General features: G+C 41.7%; 1 protein-coding gene across 5 annotated transcripts in view; it reads left to right on the top strand.

Moving 5' to 3' along the window:
* The window catches only part of ELMO1 (engulfment and cell motility 1), a 523,965-nt gene that overhangs the window by 149,448 nt on the left and 355,798 nt on the right, over positions 1-18,719 (top strand). For all 5 annotated transcript variants that reach the window (XM_055314755.1, XM_055314756.1, XM_055314757.1 and 2 more), the window contains exons 5-6: positions 7,597-7,647; positions 11,844-12,013. In XM_055314755.1, the coding sequence (XP_055170730.1) occupies positions 7,597-7,647; positions 11,844-12,013 (221 nt within the window). The remainder of the gene's footprint in view (positions 1-7,596; positions 7,648-11,843; positions 12,014-18,719) is intronic.

Raw genomic sequence — 18,719 nt, 5'->3', positions numbered from 1 at the left:
TATCTTACTTAACATCTGCCTCGTCCTTCCTTCTCTTGATTTTGGGGATTGTGTAAAGGCTCTCTGGGTGCTGCGAAAAGTAAAGTGATGGAAGAAAAGCAACCGAGGGTAAAATCTAGTTAGGGGCAGAAAAATAGAGTGGAAGAGAAGTCAAACGCAAATCCTTCAATTAATGGGCATGGATGACCTGCTCCAGCTGTCTGGAGGTGGTGGGGACGCAGTCCCTGATGGTAAATGAACCTGGGGAAAAAATGTTTTGTTTTTTTTTCAAGATTTTATTTATTTATTCATGAGAGAAACACACACACACACACAGAGAGAGAGAGAGAGAGAGAGAGAGGCAGAGACACAGGCAGAGGGAGAAGCAGGCCGGGGATCATGCCCTGAGCCGGAGGCAGATGCTCAACCACTGAGCCATCCAGGCCTCCCAAGGCCAAATGTTAATTATAGGAAATATGCATTTAGAACAGGTTGCCACCACCCTTTCTTTCTTACCCTTCTTCCTCACCCCCCCTGCCTCTTTTTTTTTTTTCCTGTTTTGGGAGGTTCAGATTTTATTTTAGGGTATTTCTGACATCCCTTCTCAAATGTTAGACCTGTAGTCCGCTGTCTGGAGGCATTGCTCCGTAACCTAGCAACCAGTGTATCATGTACTGTCCTCCGTGATTTCCTTCAGCCTGAAGATTTGAAGATCACTCAAATGGACACACAAAGGACAAAAGGGATCAGGTTTATATGCAAAATCAGTGTTTGTCATGTTTGAGTAATGGGTGTGAAGAACAGCGCTAGTTAGGAGTAATACATCCAAGGTGAGGACCCCATCATCACTTCCAGGGAGAGAGAGAAACACACAAAGACAGAGAGAGGAGGAGGAGGAGGAGAGATAGAACCAGCGAGAAGACCCTGGAGCTGCCTGCCCTCTAAGAGTCTGGACTTGCTAGGCTGTAAGCCCCTCTCCCCCTCTGACCTTCTCTTTTTCTTGCTAAATAACAGGAGCAGGGCTACAACTTGGATTTTTGACCAGGGAATAATTCTTAATTTGTCTGGCTAGAGAGAAAGTTGGCATACTGAGAAAAACAAATTTCAGAGGGAAAAATAGGAGAACAGTGACATTTTTCAGCAGGATCTTATTATCCAACCCACACAGAGGCCGAGTCGCTGAGCTGGTTCTGTGAAGAAACACAAAGACATCCTATCGAGACGACTGTGAATGTCAGGGGCTAGTACAGTCTGGAGCTGCTGGGCCTGAGTAAATATGACAGCAGAGCTCTAGCTGGCTTTCACCGGGCCACTGCTCCTCGGACACTGTGTGTGGTTGGGACATTCCTCTGCAGAAACGCTCTTGCTCCTGCTTTTCTCTTCATTTTCGAGGAGCTGGCATTTGTCTTGTTTGCCTCAGATTTTATTTCCTTGAAATTCAGAATACTTATTCTAAATGTGCCAGGTAGTCTTATGAGTTAGAATGAGATGATGCTAAACACTGTGCTGCATCAGAGCTACTTGGGATCGTAGTGAAAATGCAGCACCCCAGGCCCCGGAGTCAGTGGCTGTGCAGTAAGAACCGTAGCAACCAGCACTTTAACGTGCACCCCTGGTGACTCTGAGGCAGATGAAATAAATATCAGGGGAAATAGGGAAGATTGAAGACTGATTTCCCAGAGAGGGGCAGGGGGCAGTTTCTTGGCCTGTGAATTGATGAATACATTCTTTATTTTTGGAGGATATCTGTCTCCATCTGGGGAGGAAGGGGTTGGCCCGTTACTTTGTTTTCTTCCCCACGTGCATTTTGTATGCCATTCAGTGGTGGTGTTCCTTGGCTAGCCCGGAAAAGTGACCCTGACCTGGTACAATGCTGCTGGATTGACCCGTTGAAAGCTGCTCCCCAGAGGTCACCAGTACAACCTGTCGATGAGATAAAAGCTGGTTAATAAATTGGTCAGTGCGGTGAGGGAAAACATCGCCATGCAAAGCTTTGGCAGTGTCTCGGTAGGTGGAGTCAGGTATTGGTCAGGGTTCAACCAGAGATGCAAAACCAGTAGGAGATATGTGCTAAGAGGTTTATTGCAAGGGGTTGGCTTGCATAATGGTGGGGGCTGGTTAGGCGAATCTGAAATCCATAGGGCAGACCTTCAAGAAGAGTAGGCTGGAACTCTGGGGTAAAGGCTGAATCTGCTACCTCCTGATAGAACTCAAGGCCTTTCAGTCTGTGGAATCAGGCCCACGCAGATTGTCTGGGATAATCTTCCTTGCTTCATGTTAGCTGAATATCAACTTTAATCACCTGTAAATACCTGTACGATAACACCCAGATGAATATTTGATTGAATAATTGGGGACGGCAGCCTAGTCAAATTGATGAATCAAAAGACCGTCATAGAAATTAACATCAGGATTTACTGAGAATTGGAAGTTTGATTTAGGCTGGTCTTTCAAAGCATGTATGGATGGATAATGATACATCAGCCCAGGGTCGCTGTTAACAGCAGAGAATTTCCAATGGAGGGAGGGATCCAGAGAATCTTTGCATGAAAAGTTTTGCACTGAAGAATTTACGAGTCTTTTAGGAAGTTCTTAAAAGGAAATTCCTGCAGTCCTTTCTAATGAAGGAAGACATACCAGCTTTGTTCCCGAAGCTCATCTTCTTTACTTATGGAATCGAAGCATTAGGCACAAATGTGGCTACCATACTCTCCAGCTGGCTGCCTCAGAGAGAGGACACATTCACGGGCAGCAAATCAGAGCCAGAATTTCATCCCACGGACACCTTCCCCTCCCTCTGTAAGTGGCTAAAGGCCAGTCTTCCTTGTAAGTGTCCTATCTTTCCATTCTTTGTGCATCCCAGGCTCGTCAGTGACTGCACAAGACTATTACGTGTTCCATGCGGATGTCTTGTGCTTTGCAGCGTGCTGTTTCTTCTCTCCGGGGAAACCCTGGCTTATAGATTAAAAGGCCCTTTGGAACTTCACCTCCACTAAGGACCTTTGCTGAGTATCCTCTTCCTCTCTTCCTCTTGTCACACATATGTGCTCATACAGTGCTAGTCACTCACTGTAGAGGCCACAGCTTTTTCATGGTACTGATATACCACCTCAATCTTCCGCTTTGTTGAATTTCCAGAAGACGGGACTTAAGTCTTTTTTCTTTAAAAAATATTTTATTTATTTATTTATTTATTTATTTATTTATTTATTTATTTAGGAGCGAGGGAGAGAGCACAAACAGGGGGAATAATAGGGAGATAGGGAGAAGCAGACCTCCCACTGAGCAGGGAGCCCGATGCAGAGCTCAACCCCAGGACTCTGGGATCATGACCTGAGCTGAAGGCAGTTGCTTAACTGGCTGAGCCACCCAGCCACCCTGAGGAGTTAAGTCTTGTTTGACTTTTGTATAATGTCTCATCTTTGGCCAGGCGTATAGTAGGTTTAGACATTTATTCAACTAATATTTATTGAGCACTACCCATGTGCCAGGCCATAGGCGTTCATTGTTTTAGAAAGAATGACACAGCAGTGACACACCATCTACTCTCAGGGAGGTGACATTTGGAGGGTGGGGGCTGACTGCCAGTAGATACACACACATACACAACACACACAGCGCTTACTGAATGCTTGCAGGACTACATCAAAGAATGCCTCTCCAAAACAGATGTAGAAGCCCAAGAATGATATAGCAGTGAGTGCCACTTCCCAGCCTTTGATGTGAAGCACAACATGTGGCACAGCTCCTTATTGTTGACAACCCCATGTTGTTCTGTTGATAGAAGATGCATCCATTTGCTAATATTTGTTATTCTGCTACTGAATTTAGGGTCTTGGACTTAGGCTAACGTAGATTATACTATTATTTTTGTTGCTCAGATGATATAGAGAGAATTGCTGAAAACAGATAAAGCTAAGTAGCAATGTACTTTTTGGGTGATATTTTTGTGCCTAATAGTAAACAGCCAACTTAGTTTTTTCGAGTGTTTGCAATGTGCCAGGCACTGTTCCAAGCACTTTAAATGGATGATTTCAGTTAATCCTCAGAACAACCTAGGAGACAGGTACTATCCCCATTTTACACCCAAAGGAGATAGCACAAAGGACAGCTGTGTCACCTATACCAGATTTCCCAGGGAAGAAGTGAATAGTCGGTCACATCCAGACTATCCTGTCTGCAGACCCCGCTCTGAAATGATGTTCCATGTGGCTTGGATGGAACTTATAGAATCAGGGCAAGCATGAGCCCCTTCCTTTGCTGGCCAAGTTAACATCCTTCGGAGAGTAGAAGGTGGCATCAGCCAGGGGTAGAAGAGTGCAATCTGGTTGATTCTCCTGCGAGAATACAGCCCCTGAAGCGCTGGTGTGCACTGTCTTTCCCTTTGGGTCTCATCCACCTGTCTGCTGGAACCTTAATGTTTTTTAATGCATATTTAATGGCTCACCTACTTAACTGCTTTTATTCCAAAATGCAAAGCATGAACTTAAAAACAACTCTTTCAGAGGAAAGGAAAAAAGAGAAGGGGAATGAACTGCCGTCCGAGGAGACACAGGCAGAAGGATGGGAGCTGCTCTCTAGTGGCGATCACTCTCAGTTTTGAGCCAGTTCTAGGCCAGGCTCAGTGTCTGTGTCACCTGCGGTTCTTACTGTCCTCTAAGCAATGACTTATTCTCCCCACTTTGAGGAAGAGAAGGCTTACATCAGAGTGGGTTAGTAGCTTGCACAGAGCACACACAGCTGGTGCAAGGTGGATGAGGAATTTGAACCCAGCTCTGCCTGTCAGTGGTTAAAATACTACTTTTGTTTTAAATAGACTATCCTCAAGACCCTTTCTTCAAAGAACTTGTATGTCGATCCTAGAAAGTCAAGAGTCAACATTGCAAGAGTCAACATGGAGGCCAGCTGCTTGTTTTCACCCCAGTCATACCCCCATCTGGTTTCTTCTATCTGTGGCCTCACAGGGAGCCTCTGGGAATCTGCAGGGCATTCGTTACTATCATGGTTACTTCTGTGCTCTCCTGAATGTTGACCAGTTGATGAGGATAGGAGCATTGCTCCTCTGAGGATAAATGTAAGATCTTGGTCTTCTTCCAGAACGTTAGAGCACAGCTTCTGGTGTTAGACCTCGCTCTTGCTCCGTGATGTTGGGCAAGTGACTTATCTTCTCAACAGCTTTGGTTTCTTATCTTTAAGATGGGCAGAGACTTGGGGCACCTGGCTGGCTCAGTGGGTACTACATGCAACTCTTGATCTCAGGGTTGTGAGTATGAGCCTCATGTTGGATATAGAAATTACTTTTAAAAAACCTTTAAGAAATGGACATAGAGTTATTATGATGGTTAAATAAGCATGACAACAAACGCCAACAATACCTCAGCTCAGTGCCTTTCAGTAAATGTTTATTGCTGTTATTAGGAATCCTTTATCCCCACTCCAAATTTCCATAAGGAGATTTTATCCTAAATCCTTCTGGCTGGCCTCTTTGTATGAGCAGGGCCTCTTTTTCTTCTTGACTTGCTATTTGGGAAGAATAAACTGGACACTTTTTTCCTCTGGTAAGGTCTTACCTCAACAGGTATGCCAATCTGAGGGCCCAGTTAGCTGTGTTCTAGTTCTCACTCTGAGCCTTTTTCTCCATAAAAACTAATAAAGGGGAGGTTTTAGGTTTTTCATCTTCTGACTCTCTTATTTCTCAATACATTTAGAACCTGAGCAGTAAAGAGGTATTCAGCTTCCTTAATATTCAATAATGAGTATTTGCTCTCTTCCTTTCCCATTTTCATAGAGTCACAGAATTTTAGGGCTAAAAGTTTTTTTAAATGACTGAAATTAATTTCACCATTCCTGCCCATCAGGTGGTCATTCAGCCTTTGCTGGACACTTGCAGTAATGAGGAGCTTGCTTTCTTAAGAGGCAGCCCTGGGTGTCTGTCTGGGTGGGGATGCTCTGGATTGGGCTGGAATCGCCCAGGAGGGTTTAGATCTGGCAAAGTTGGGCTTTCACGCCATCCTGCACTTGGTATAAAACATTCAGATTAGGTTTTCTTTGGGAGACGGTATGGGCCCAAAACCTGCTTGGAAAATTCATTTTCCGATACGTAGTCAGAATTGGCTGAGTGAGAGAGTGGGTGAGTGTCCTATGTGCTTTTGGCATCTTATCCTGAGAAATTTCCCACCACTTGAGTGCACCTGCTGAGCAAATTCTAGCTTGTGGCTGGTCTTGAATGATGCAGGAGAATGATCCTCGTGGCACTTCATTAACTTCCTGGCCTCTGTGTTCCAGAGTAGGGCATGTGGATGTGTGACTCCTATCAGGTCACCTCCTGAAAGCTGAGTGTGGTGCGTACTCTGGTGGCAGGAAATAAAACTGCCAGTGAAATTGTACTTTCAACGCCAGGAACCCTAAGTGACTGCTACAGAACACTCACCTCAAATACACCTGCCAAGTGGAGGAAGATTGAATTGGGATCTGCTTGTTTATGCTGCTGTATGCTGTATGTTCTTAACATTAAGACATGCAGTTAGAGCCAGCAAATGTTAAGAAGCCAAACTCCTTAATATAACCTTTAAAAATAGCTTTTTAAAAGTGTGTGTGTGTGTGTGTGTGTGTGTGTGTTTTATTCATGAGAGACACAGAAAGAGAGACAGAGGGAGAAGAAGGATCCCTGTGGGGATACTGATGCGGTACTCCATCCTAGGACCCCAGGGTCCCTCCTGAGCCGAAGGCAGACTCTGCTCAACCACAGAGCCACCCAGGTGTCCCTAAAAAATAACTTCATTGAGATATAATTCACATTCCCCCAAATCTACTATTTAAAGTATTCAGTTCAGTGGCTTTTAATATATTCATAGATTTCTGAAATCGTCACCACAATCAACTTTAGAATATTTGCATCCCCTGGAAAAGAAACCCTGCAACCATCGCATTCATTCCCCCCACCCCTACCCACCAGCCCTTGGAAACCACTAATTTGCATTCTTTCTCCATGGACTTGCCTGCTCTGGATATTTCATATGAATGGAATCATAACATATATGGTCTTGTGTCAGGATTCTTTCACTTGGTGTAATGTTTTCAAGGTTCATTCATGTTATAGCATGGATCAATACTTTTTTAATCGCCCAATAATTTCTGTTGAATGGGTATACCATATTTTGTTTGTCCATTCATCAATTGATGGACATTTGGGTTGTTTCCAACTTTGGACTATTACGAATAATGCTTTTGTGAACACTCATGTACAAGTTTTTGTGTAAATGTGTTTTAATTCTAGCAGAATTGCTAGGTCATATTTTCTAAATAACTTTTCAAAATTGCTTTTTTTTTGGTTTGCTGTTCTTGGGCCCCATATTCCTCTTCTTTGGATTTATATTAACTTCTGCGCAGGATACATCTGTTATATTAACTTGATAAAAAGTGACTATACCCAGTTTAAAGTTCTTGGTAGAAATAATTTAAAAATTACTCAATAATTTTGAGAATAAAGTGACAATAAACTGAATCATAAGAATTCTTATTATATAGCGTTACTACTAGATTATTTTTTCCTTTGCTCTCGTTTACCAAGCTTCTTAACATTTGAAGATTTACAAAGTTTTTATTTTTCTTTTCCAGAATCGCAATGAAATAAAAAATGGCACTATCCTTCGGCTAACCACATCTCCAGTAAGTGGATCTTAGTGTATAGCTTTCTAGCAAACATTTTGCTCTCCAGTGCTGCTGTACGTGATTATGAGTTGTTAATTTTTGAGGGTGACTTTAGTGAAAAATAGAAGATCTCTGGAATGTCCTCACGTGCAGATTCTGGGTTAGCAGGAATGCCCTTCCTCATATTTCTCATTACAGAGGAGGAAGCTTTTATTGCACGTTAGGTACAAGTAAACGGACTTTAAGATTTGAATTTGGTGGTCATTTCAACAATTCTTGTATTACAGACGGGATAACTCAGCTATACTGTTTGGTTTTACCCACTTGCCCAGCACATCCACTTAATGCTGTCTGAACAAATTCGGTCAACAAACAAAGCAAACAAAACCGAAGACAGCCTGTTATTCAAAGTCAGGGTGTGTCTGTGTGTAAATGAGAGAATGTTTAATTAAGCATTTTCTAGTTTTGGTCAGTGATTATGACAATTCATAATAATATAGTTTGAGAAATGTCGTCTGTTTCATTGACAGCTGATTCTAGATAAAACACTTTAAAGTCTTCCAAATAAAAGCTGCTAAACAAAATGCTGTAGAATATTGAGACTACTGTAGCTGGCTGTGTTACTTATCTTCATCTTTCTTACTTGCTTGTAGATACTTTGGATAGTAACATTAGCATATTCAAACTATATTATTTCACAGTGCATTTTATTGCTTTCCTAAAAAATAATCTGCGCGAAATATACCAAGTGTTACTATTTTCACTCTGCTTATGTGATAAAAACTGTGTCTAACTCTTATTTTCAGTTTCCACTGAAGCCATGTGGTAGGCTAAAAATAAATTTAGAAATTGGGAAAAGCATCTGGCTAAAGTTAAATTGTGGGTACTGTGACTACCACACATTCTTCTTATTGAAAATCACATTAGAGAGGCTTAAAAACTCCTAAACACTTTACCCAGTAACTACTTGAACCTAAACACGGTGACAAGCTCCACAGAATGCATTGCTGGAGTTGGCCAAACTGTCTTCTGAAGCCTGCTTTTCTACTTACTGGAAATTATAATTCATGCTCCTTTTTCCATGGCCACATGATGAGCTGAGACATTTTCGTCTGACTTAGCATTGACTTTACAATAGTCAGCATGAATGAATGTTAATTTGACCTTTTGAGACCATGGTTTCAGCTGGTTTTTGTAGTTTCTGTTTATCCTGTTAAAATTGCTCATCTGCTGGCCGGGCAGAAAGAGTACACCTTGCCTTCCATAAGGTCTTAGAATTAGAAAGGCTCGTTTTTTTTTTAATATCAAGGTCTTCTCTAAGCCAAAGAAGAAGTTAGTTCTTTTTTTTTTTTTTTTTTTTTTATCATCATGGGTTCGTGAACAAAATTTCCACAATGTGAGCCACTCCTTGGTAAAAGGTTAGGTGTTTGGCAGGGTGAAGTTTTTCAGCATCCTGAAAATCTGTGCTTTTCAAGTAGTGAACTTCACATTCTCAGAATGGTGAATGGTGAGATGGGAAAACCAATATACAAAATATCATAAGATAGAGTCCACCTACAACAGACCTGTTTACATAATCTAAAGAGCAGTGATCCTCAGGCCTGAATCATTGGTTTAAAGCCTGAACTTTAAAAATGCTGATGTTTGGGCCTTTTACAGAGAAGCTGGATTATGATTTCTAGAGATGAGGTCCGGGAATCTGCATTTTATTTTGTTTTGTTTTAAAATATTTTTATTTATTTATTTGAGAGAGAGAGAGACAGAGATAGATAGCAAGTGAGGGGGAGAGGGAGAAACAGGGTCCCTGCTGAGCAGGGAGATCCATGCAGGCCTCTGTCCCAGGACCCTGGATCATGACCTAAGCCAAAGACAGATAATCAGTTGAGCCACACAGGCACCCCTGGGGAGTCTGCATTTTGAAGAAGCATTTCATGATTTGGCTGTAGCCCTAAGGGCTAGAACTCATTCTATAAGCAAAATATTTTGGATCTGTAAACTTCACTTGTTAGTAGATTATTTTTTTATTATTTTATGTTTGACTAAAAAATATGGGTCAGCATATGCTAACTCTTTCACTTTTTATACACATACACAAAATGTTAAAAGAAATATAACCGTCTCCATAAAATTTGCTAGGAAGTGTTAGTACACCGTCGAGAAATGAGCAAATGGTGTTATACCATAAAAATGTTCAGTTTTTTCACCTACCTTGGCTGAACTCTCTCTGTCTCCAGGCAGAAGACACACACGCCTACATGGATACACTTGTGTACACTTGTGCACTCACACACGTGCACACACTCTTGATTTAGGTAATGTGCGACTCTGCTGGGTTCCGCCTCTGTGACCCTGGGCAAGCTACATAACTTCTCTGCACTTCAGTTTCCTGTGTACAATGAAGATGATGAGGACACCTACCTGATAGGATTACTATGTAGATTAAATGAATTGCTTCATGAGGGTATTTGGAATAGTGGCGCCCCAAGGAACTTCGTTGTTTTTATTACTAGTATTAGCAGCACAAACACGGTTAGCATTGATACTGACAGTGAGATAATCTTTGAGTACTCCTTATTATCATCGTCAGTACAGCAAATGCAGACTTCCTGCTTGGAGAAAAATGTACTTTTCGAGGAATTCAAAGTGATCCACTTGGGTTAAATATATGTGAATGCTGTAGAGCCGTTTGAACATTTTAGGAACAATCTGTCTTCGAGTGATTTTTAAAAGATAAAAACTTGGGATTTAGGCTTTGGGTGATTTGTCAGATAGCTGGGGATCTGTGAATGAGTAGAGAGTTCTTGTTCTCCTGTTTCTTTCTCCCCCCTTCTTTTATTTCTTTCTTTCTTTCTTTTTTTTTCTTTTATTTATTTCTGATGCAAGGTGTCAGTTGTGGTTTTAACTACGATAGGAGACCTCTATATGTCTCTGACCACGGTCGGGTGAGGGGGCGATTGGGTTTCATTCCGTCTTGGTCCCTGAAGAGGTGGCATTGTTTCCCCGCTGGGTCCCCTGCTCTCCGGGGGCTACTTCCAGGTGACAACACAGAGGGTCCTGGGCAGGGAGGGAAGGGACCTTGGCTGTGCAGCCTGTTGGGGTGGAGAACCTTTGCTGACAATACCTGGTGGATTCCCTTGCTTCACTCTGCAATCTTAACCCCATTACAGCTCCCTTGGGGCTCCTCGGATAGTTCTAATGAGTTTCTGCTCAGAAGATACCTCACTGTTGGGGACAAATACCCCCATCTTCCCCTTTCTCTGAAATATAACAAGTTTTGAAGGAGAAAGCCAGAGCCCAAGAAGGAGAATCTGAGGATGACAGTAGCACATTGCGGTTTTGAGTTAAATAATAAGTGCAACAGATGGTATGTCCATTAGGCAAAAATGCAGGCAGAAAAATTTAATATTTTATTTTTCTTCCTGTCTGCCCCAACTGAAAAGTAGATATGAAAACCATGACTGGATGAATGAGTAATAAGAACTGCAAGTTATTATCCAGAAGGTCAGCTCCTCCCAATATATTTCCATTCCTTTCTGTCCTGCTTGTAGTAGTCAAGGGCAGATGCCTTAAAAGAAAGTCTAATTTTAGGCAAAGCTGCTAATTTGGTTTCCTAATTATTTTGTTTTATGTTTATGCAGTAATTAGCCAATGCATGTGAAACACATGATGTTGAAAAGTGAAATTTATAAGCACCATTGTGCTGTTGAAAGATTTTCAGTAGCTGGGAAAGATCATTTGGGGATCTCATGAAGCTTTGGAACATGGTGTGTAGGCAGGTGTTACTCAGAGTATTGACTGAACTGGTGAACATGCTGCATACATTTGTGTAATTGCGTAACTAAGCAAGTAGCTTTTTGTCATTTGTAGGTAATAATTATACTTAAAAGGTAAACATTTCCCCCCATTTTGCTCTCCTCACTGCCACCCTGGTTCCGTTGATAGGGCTTTGCTGTTTTTGTGCTCTTGCTTTTCCAAGAGTTGGAAATATGGGCTCTGTCAAGAAGGCAGTTGATTCCCGTCCTCCCATCCTGATGTTAATAGACATTGCCTGGAGGTGGAGTTATTATGGTTGGAAACCTGCCCGTGGTATAGAGTATGCATGTGGTCTTGTGCTTTTGGCCTCTATATCTTCGTTTTTCAACAAAAGAGTAATTTTTCATTTGTTGTGGTTTCCTCTGTGAACACTCTTTCCCTTTGTTTTTGTCCTTGACAAGGCTCAAAATGCCCAGCAGCTCCATGAACGAATCCAGTCATCGAGCATGGACGCCAAGCTGGAAGCCTTGAAGGATTTAGCCAGCCTCTCCCGGGATGTCACGTTTGCCCAGGAGTTCATAAATCTCGACGGCATCTCTCTCCTCACGCAGATGGTCGAAAGTGGCACCGAGTAAGCATCTTTTATTGAGACGTTGAGTCTGTCCTATTCTTCCCAGTATTCTGGGTATTTGTTACTTTCCTTGTACTAACAATTTCTACTTTTGAAGACCAGAAATTGCTCCCCCCCCCAGCTCCCTCAAAAAACTCCTTATGTTTCAAAGTCTTAAGCTAGGTTGAAATAGCATCCGTGAAGTAATTTTAAAGAAGTTATCATTTGAGGGGCCCCTGGGGGGCTCAGTCGGGTAAGCGTGCGACTCTTGATCTCAGCTCAGGTCTTGATCTCGGGGTCGTCGGTTCAAGCTTCACTCTTGGCTCTGCCCAGGGCATGGAGCTTACTTTAAAAAAGTTATCATTTAAATGATGAAATGTAGATCGTTAATTATTTAAAATTTAATACAATAAATATTGTTTCGGTACTGTGTACAAAGAGTGAAAGTTGGTAGAATTTAAAAGATGTGAGCCTTGCCATTACAAAATCTACAGAAGCAGAATTCAGCTGAGGTATGATTTCTTCTGAGGGCTGGGAGTCTAGAGGTTGGACCAGTTCCAGCTCACAGAACCTGACAGAGGGGGTGTCAGTGAATGGGCCTTGAAAGAGTTTGAGTTTCGTCATGATCCCGAAAGGGATGGGCATTTCTCCTTGGGGAGCTCACTTTCTCAAGGTAGGCTTTGCTTCTGTGGTGTGACTAGAGAGTATAAGGAGCCAGATGGGGCTAGCTCTTACGTGTGTGGACAGATCAGTCCCCTGACCCCGAGTCCCAGGGTAGAGGCGACAGGGAGCTGCTCATTCCCATATGGTCAGGTGCTCCTGGCATTCACTAGTAGAGCATGTAAGTTAGAGCATGTGAAGATAACACGGTGGTTAATTACATATTAATATTCTAAATTAATGATGGGAAAGTTGGTATAGATAGTTCTGAGGAAAGAGAAAATGTCACTGAGAACTGGGGTTTGAGCCTGGGCAGTTAGCTCTGTCTTCAAGACCTGGTGATTCAAAGAATGAACCGTTGACTGGGCATGTTGCAGATCTATCTTGACCCTCTCCCTTCCTTCATTCTTTTGTTCCTCCATTCTTCCTTCCATCTCCTACATGTGGTTTCTGCAGTTGTCACTAGTGAAAGATTCTTTTTTTATTGGCAAGCAAGCTTGGGTGATTTGGAAAGGGTTGACTGTAGACAGGTATCATTTATTTATTTATTTTTAATGAGGGCTAAAACTCTGCTCATTAAATTTTTGGTGAACATCAGCTTGGAGCAGACCAGGGAAACTGAAATTCTGGGTGTTACTGCAATCTTAGTGTGCCTGCTATACATTGGTGTTGGTGTGAAACCACTCAAGGGAAGCTGAATAAGGTTTTGGATCTAAGGGGCTTGACCCAGGAAAAGGAGAAAATGCTTTATCTGTGTTGGAAGCTCCAGGCTGAGGTCTAGTGTGGAATGTGTCAGATCCCTCAATCCGTGGTACTAATGAGCAGGGGGGTGTGAGCTATGATTATAAACACCTTCAGTCTGTGGATGCTGTCATGTGGTTGCCACACGTGGAAGGTTCTGCTTCCTGCCTGTCACTGATTCTGGTGGGACAGTGAGCCCTGGAGGGTTCAGCCTCAATCACATTCACAGCATGTTAAATGAAAACGTAAAAATGTCCCTAAATTTATTACCTGAGTCCCAGCCATTGATGTATCAACATCAAAAGCAATGTACTTGAGCCAGTGGTAACATAACCTGCTAATATGCTGCAGATACCCAAGTACCCGGGGGCTCACACTCTTGAATATTCAGAATGGTATAGTGTTAATGCTTTTAAATTTAGCAGAATTGCGGTCGTAATTGCAATTACAATGTTAAATGACACTGAAAGCGCTGGTCCCTGTGATTTGTAGCCTGAATAGGGGCTGGGACCTCCAAGGCTGGCAGTCATATATTTTGATAATGAGGAAAAATGCATGTTGGGAGCTTCAGTTTTGTTGTTGTTGTTGTTATTTATTTATTTTCTTAGTCTCCATTATATTTGTTTACTAGTGCTGCCACAACAAAATATCAGACTGGGTAGCTTAAACAACAGACATCTGTTGTCTCACAGTTATGGGGACTGGGCAATCCAAGATCAAGGTGTTGACAAGGTTGGTTTCTTCTGTGGTCCCCTTGGTCTGCAGAGGACCGCCTCCCTGCTGTGCTCTCACACAGACCTGTGTCTTTGGTCTGTGCACACTCATTTCTGGTGTCTCTCTCTGACTAAATTTCCTTTTCTCAGATGGGATTAGGACACACCCGAATGGTCTCATTTTAACTTGATCATCTCTTTAAAGGCTCTGCCTCTAAATACTGTCCCATCCTGAGGTACTGGGGGTCAGGGAATCATCATATGAATTCTAAGAGGACACACATTATTCCATGACACTCAGCAAAGGGGCACTGCCCTTTCTGCTTGAAAAGAAAAAGAGTGAAAAGGGATGCTGCGCATTTGTCTTGTCAACATTGTTACTTATTATCTGCGGCCTTGCCTTTCTCTGTAACTCATCTTGACCTGTAGAGGGGCCCCAAAGAACCACTAATTCTCAGACGGGGGACTTGGGGAGGCATGTCTGAGTTCTATCCCATGTTGCACGTGTATACCCGGAGAGGATGTTGACACTGAACGTACTTTATGTGAACCACAGTGATTGAATTCCTTTTTTTTTTAAAAGTGTGTTATAGTTATTAGTATTTTAGTTATTTATAATCCGTAAGCCATGTCGATTTGTTCCCATGCAGCCAGGTTTAGACAAAGGACTCAAGGTCAGATCTTGGGTGAGTTCTGGTGTGCATTTATCTCTTACACTTCCCCACCACATGCTGTTATGGGAAGGAATGTGTCTGTCTGGATCACCTTTGGTGTCCTCCTCACCATCTTACATCAGTTCAAAGTCCTGCTGCTTTGGGGGATGGAGGAGGGAGGCTCTGGAGCCATGCAGCCTCTTGCCTCCTTCTTCCGGGTCGTGCAACTCATCTTAAGAAGCTGCTAATTTGATGCACAGCTATTTTTCAGATCTTTTCAGATTAAAAAAGATAAGAGAAAGACATTTTTCTTATAAGAAAACCTGGCTTCTCAATTAAACTTGGAACAAGACTTTAATTAATTAACAGAAAACTTTGGGAATAGAAACTCTACAAATTAAAAAGATCCTGCAATTTGGAATGCATTTAGTCATGACTCCTGGGCAGATTTCCAGCTGGGGAAGGCAGAGGTTGCCTAAGCAGGACCTGTGGAAATTTTTAGGAAACACAGAAGAAATGTGGCTGGAATTTTCCCCCTCACTTTGCGTTATAATGAGATTCCAAGATTATTCACCTGCTTGTCATTACTCAAGGCTGAGCTTTCAAAGGTCTCTTTCCCGTTGGTACCAGGAGGGGCCCTGGGGCAAAATGAGCAACAAAGGAGCAATGGGAGTGTCACTTTGGCAAAGCACAATGTTTGAAACCTGAATTGAATTTTTCCATCCTTGTGGAATTTTGAAATTCCATTCCTAGTTTAAGCTTGAAACATATGTGTATAAGGAAGCAAATAAAGTTGTGGGGAAGCATGTTGGCTCAATCTGGGCAAGGAAATGGTGTCAGGTAAGGAAATTTAAGGAATGGGCAATGTTTTTTTTTTGTTTGTTTGTTTGTTTAAGTGACTATTAAGGGATTTCTCAAGGGGTTAATATCTAAAACATATAAAGAGCTCATACAACTCAATAACAAAAAAGAGCCCAGGTAAGAAATGGGCAGAGGATCTGAATTAGACAGTTTTTTCAGAGAATGCATACAGATGGCCAACAGGTATTTGAAAGATGCTCAGCATCACTCATCATCAGGGAAATGCAAATCAAAACCACAATGAGATGTCAACTTACACCTGCCAGAATGACTACTATCAAAAAGGGAAGAATAGCAAGTGTTGGGGAGCATGTGGAGAACAGTGAACCCTTGTGCATGGTTGGTGGGAATGTAAATTGGTGCAGCCACTCTGGAGACCAGTATGGAGGTTCCTCAAAACATCAACATTAAAACTACCATAGGATCCAACAATTCAACTCCTGGGTATTTATCTGAAGAAAATAAAAACGTTAATTTGAAAAGATACACACATTCCTATGTTTCTTGCAGCATTACTTGCAATAGCCAAGATATTGGGAAACAGCCCTAAACGTCTACTGATCATTGATGGATGAATGGATAAAGATACGAAATATATGTATAATGGAATACTACTAAGCCATTTGTGACAACATGGATGGACCTGGAGGGTATTATACTAAATGATAGAAGTCAGCCAGAGAAAGGCAAATACCATGTGATTTCACTTCCATGTGGAATCTAAAAAACAAAACCAAACCAAACCCAGACTTAACATGACAGGAAATAAATTGGTGGGTGCTAGAGAGGAGGGTAGACAAAACGGGCGGAGAAGATCAAGAAGCACAGACTTCCAAGTCTGAAGTAAATAAGTCACAGTGATGTAATGTACGGCTTGGGGAATGTGGGCACAATAATGTTGTATTAACTTTGTGTGGTGACAGATGGTAACAGACACTGTGGTGATCATTTCACAATGTATACAGATGGGGAATCGCTATGTTGTACACCTGAAACTAACATAATATTCTGTGCCAGTTACATCTCAATAAAAAAAAAAAAAAGTTCTCCCAGACATGATATATTTTATTTTACTTGAAAGAAAAAAATCATGCCTGCAACCGTAAGTCTGGTATAGCAAATAACACTGCTTTTCTTGGGCTTTCAATAAAACACCGTGGTCTTTGTCTATGCCTCTATGCACAGTCAGTTGGACAGTTTATCCTGTGCCCTTACAGTGTTCAACAGGAGAACAGAGGAAACATTTCCAAGAACGAAAGGGCAGGATTCTTATAGTTTCCTTCCCACTTGGCTATGTGACAGGAAAATTATGCCGTTGAAATATGAGTAAGCTGTAGCACCACCCTGGGCAGAAAAGTCAAGGGAGAAAAAAAGTTAAATTCATGTATTTACAAGAAACTCAAGACAGTGTTTTGAATTAGCTTTCTCTCCTTAAAAAAAAATTTTATTATTTAAAAAATAAATATAAGAAAACAGAGGAGGAAAAATAAGAATCACTTGTAACCTGCCTTCCCAGAGACATTTTTTAACATTGTAGTGTATATATCCTTTTTGTACTTCTTTTTAGTACACACACACATGCACACGCTTTACAAAAGGAGAGTTATAATGTCTACTTGTAGCCTTTTTGTACCTGCCAGTATTTCCATGTAATTAATATTATTTCGGTCAGCACTTTTGCTGTTTGTGTGTTATTTCATTTTAAAGACTTTGTGGAGGTACAGTTGACACACAGTATACGAATTTGAAGGGTGTGCATGGTATGGTTAACCATTCCACTATTGTTGCACATTTACATCGTCTTCTGGTCTTTTTCACGATTGTGAACATTGTTTAATCAGCTTTTCTTTTAGGAAAATCTTTATGAATATTTATCCTGCTGGAGTACAATTCTTGATTCAGAGGATATACACATTTAAAGCTGTTCTTAAAATAAGAACAGGGACGCACGGGTGGCTCAGTGGTTAAACATCTGCCTTTGGCTCAGGGTGTGGTTCCCTGGATCCGGGATCGAGGCCCGCATCGGGCTCCCTGCGTGGGGCCTGCTTCTCCCTCTGCCTATGTCTCTGCCTCTCTCTGTGCCTCTCATGAATAAATAAATAAAATCTTAAAAAAATAATAAAATAAATAAAAAATAAAAACAGCCTGTAGCTCACTGAAATATCCTCATTTATACTTACCCCTTGTGGAGGAAGCTGTTTCTAACACCCTGGCCAACACCGGGCTGGTGTTCTCTCAGGGATTCTCGCTTTCCTAAGAAAAATAGCAGTGAGATAGTTGAGGGGTTCTCACTAATCTGGGGAATTTACGAGTGCTTTTTATTTTTTTTGGTTGAAGTCATTTCTCTAGAATTTGGCAGAATCAGGAACAGTGGAAAGAGTCCCAGAGTTTATTTGAGAGATATGTAAAGCTCCTAAATAATTGTCTTAAAGACAATGTTAATTGTTAAAATTACGAGCCCCCTTCACTTCCTATATCATACATGTGACACAGATGGGGACATTTGGCTGTGCGTATGTATAGCTGTGTTCGTTTGTGTTTCTAAAAATTGTTGTCATCATTCATTAACACACAGTTTCATATGAAACTGTAATTGTTCGAGTCATTTTCTCCTGGACAGCATCAGAACTATGACCATTCCTTAGGAAATGTGAAAATTGATGTATGACTTGAATTAAGCACCCAAATGATGTCTTGGCTCTGATGTTGCCTAGTACCCACGGTTCAGAGTGGATTTGCAGATTTTATTCCTTTAGTAAAGTGTATATAATTTGAGTGCTCACGATTTCTGACATGGGAGGAGGTGTGGGGGGAAAATCAAAGATGACTATGACAGTTTGGGACTGAGCGTTTTATGATATTTTGTCTTCATGCAAAAAATAACTTTGCTTTTTGAAAGTAACTTTGTTAACCTCCATGGACCTGGATTGTCAGCTCTAACTTAATGCTCTTGTTTCTAAGAATTTAGTGTCTCTTCTAAACCTTGGCTGTTCTGGAAGCTCCAAGCCAGGCCAAGTTGATCAGCGACTCACTGTCTAGCAGCTAAGCATGGGTCACACAGTGCATGTCCTGCACGTCACCTTGGACAGAGGCCACAGG

The sequence above is a fragment of the Nyctereutes procyonoides genome, unplaced genomic scaffold (assembly GCF_905146905.1).
Source record: "Nyctereutes procyonoides isolate TBG_1078 unplaced genomic scaffold, NYPRO_anot_genome, whole genome shotgun sequence".
In the NCBI taxonomy this organism is placed as follows: domain Eukaryota; kingdom Metazoa; phylum Chordata; class Mammalia; order Carnivora; family Canidae; genus Nyctereutes; species Nyctereutes procyonoides.
The sequence above is the reverse complement of the archived record's forward strand: the minus strand, read 5'-3'. Positions and strand labels throughout refer to the sequence as shown.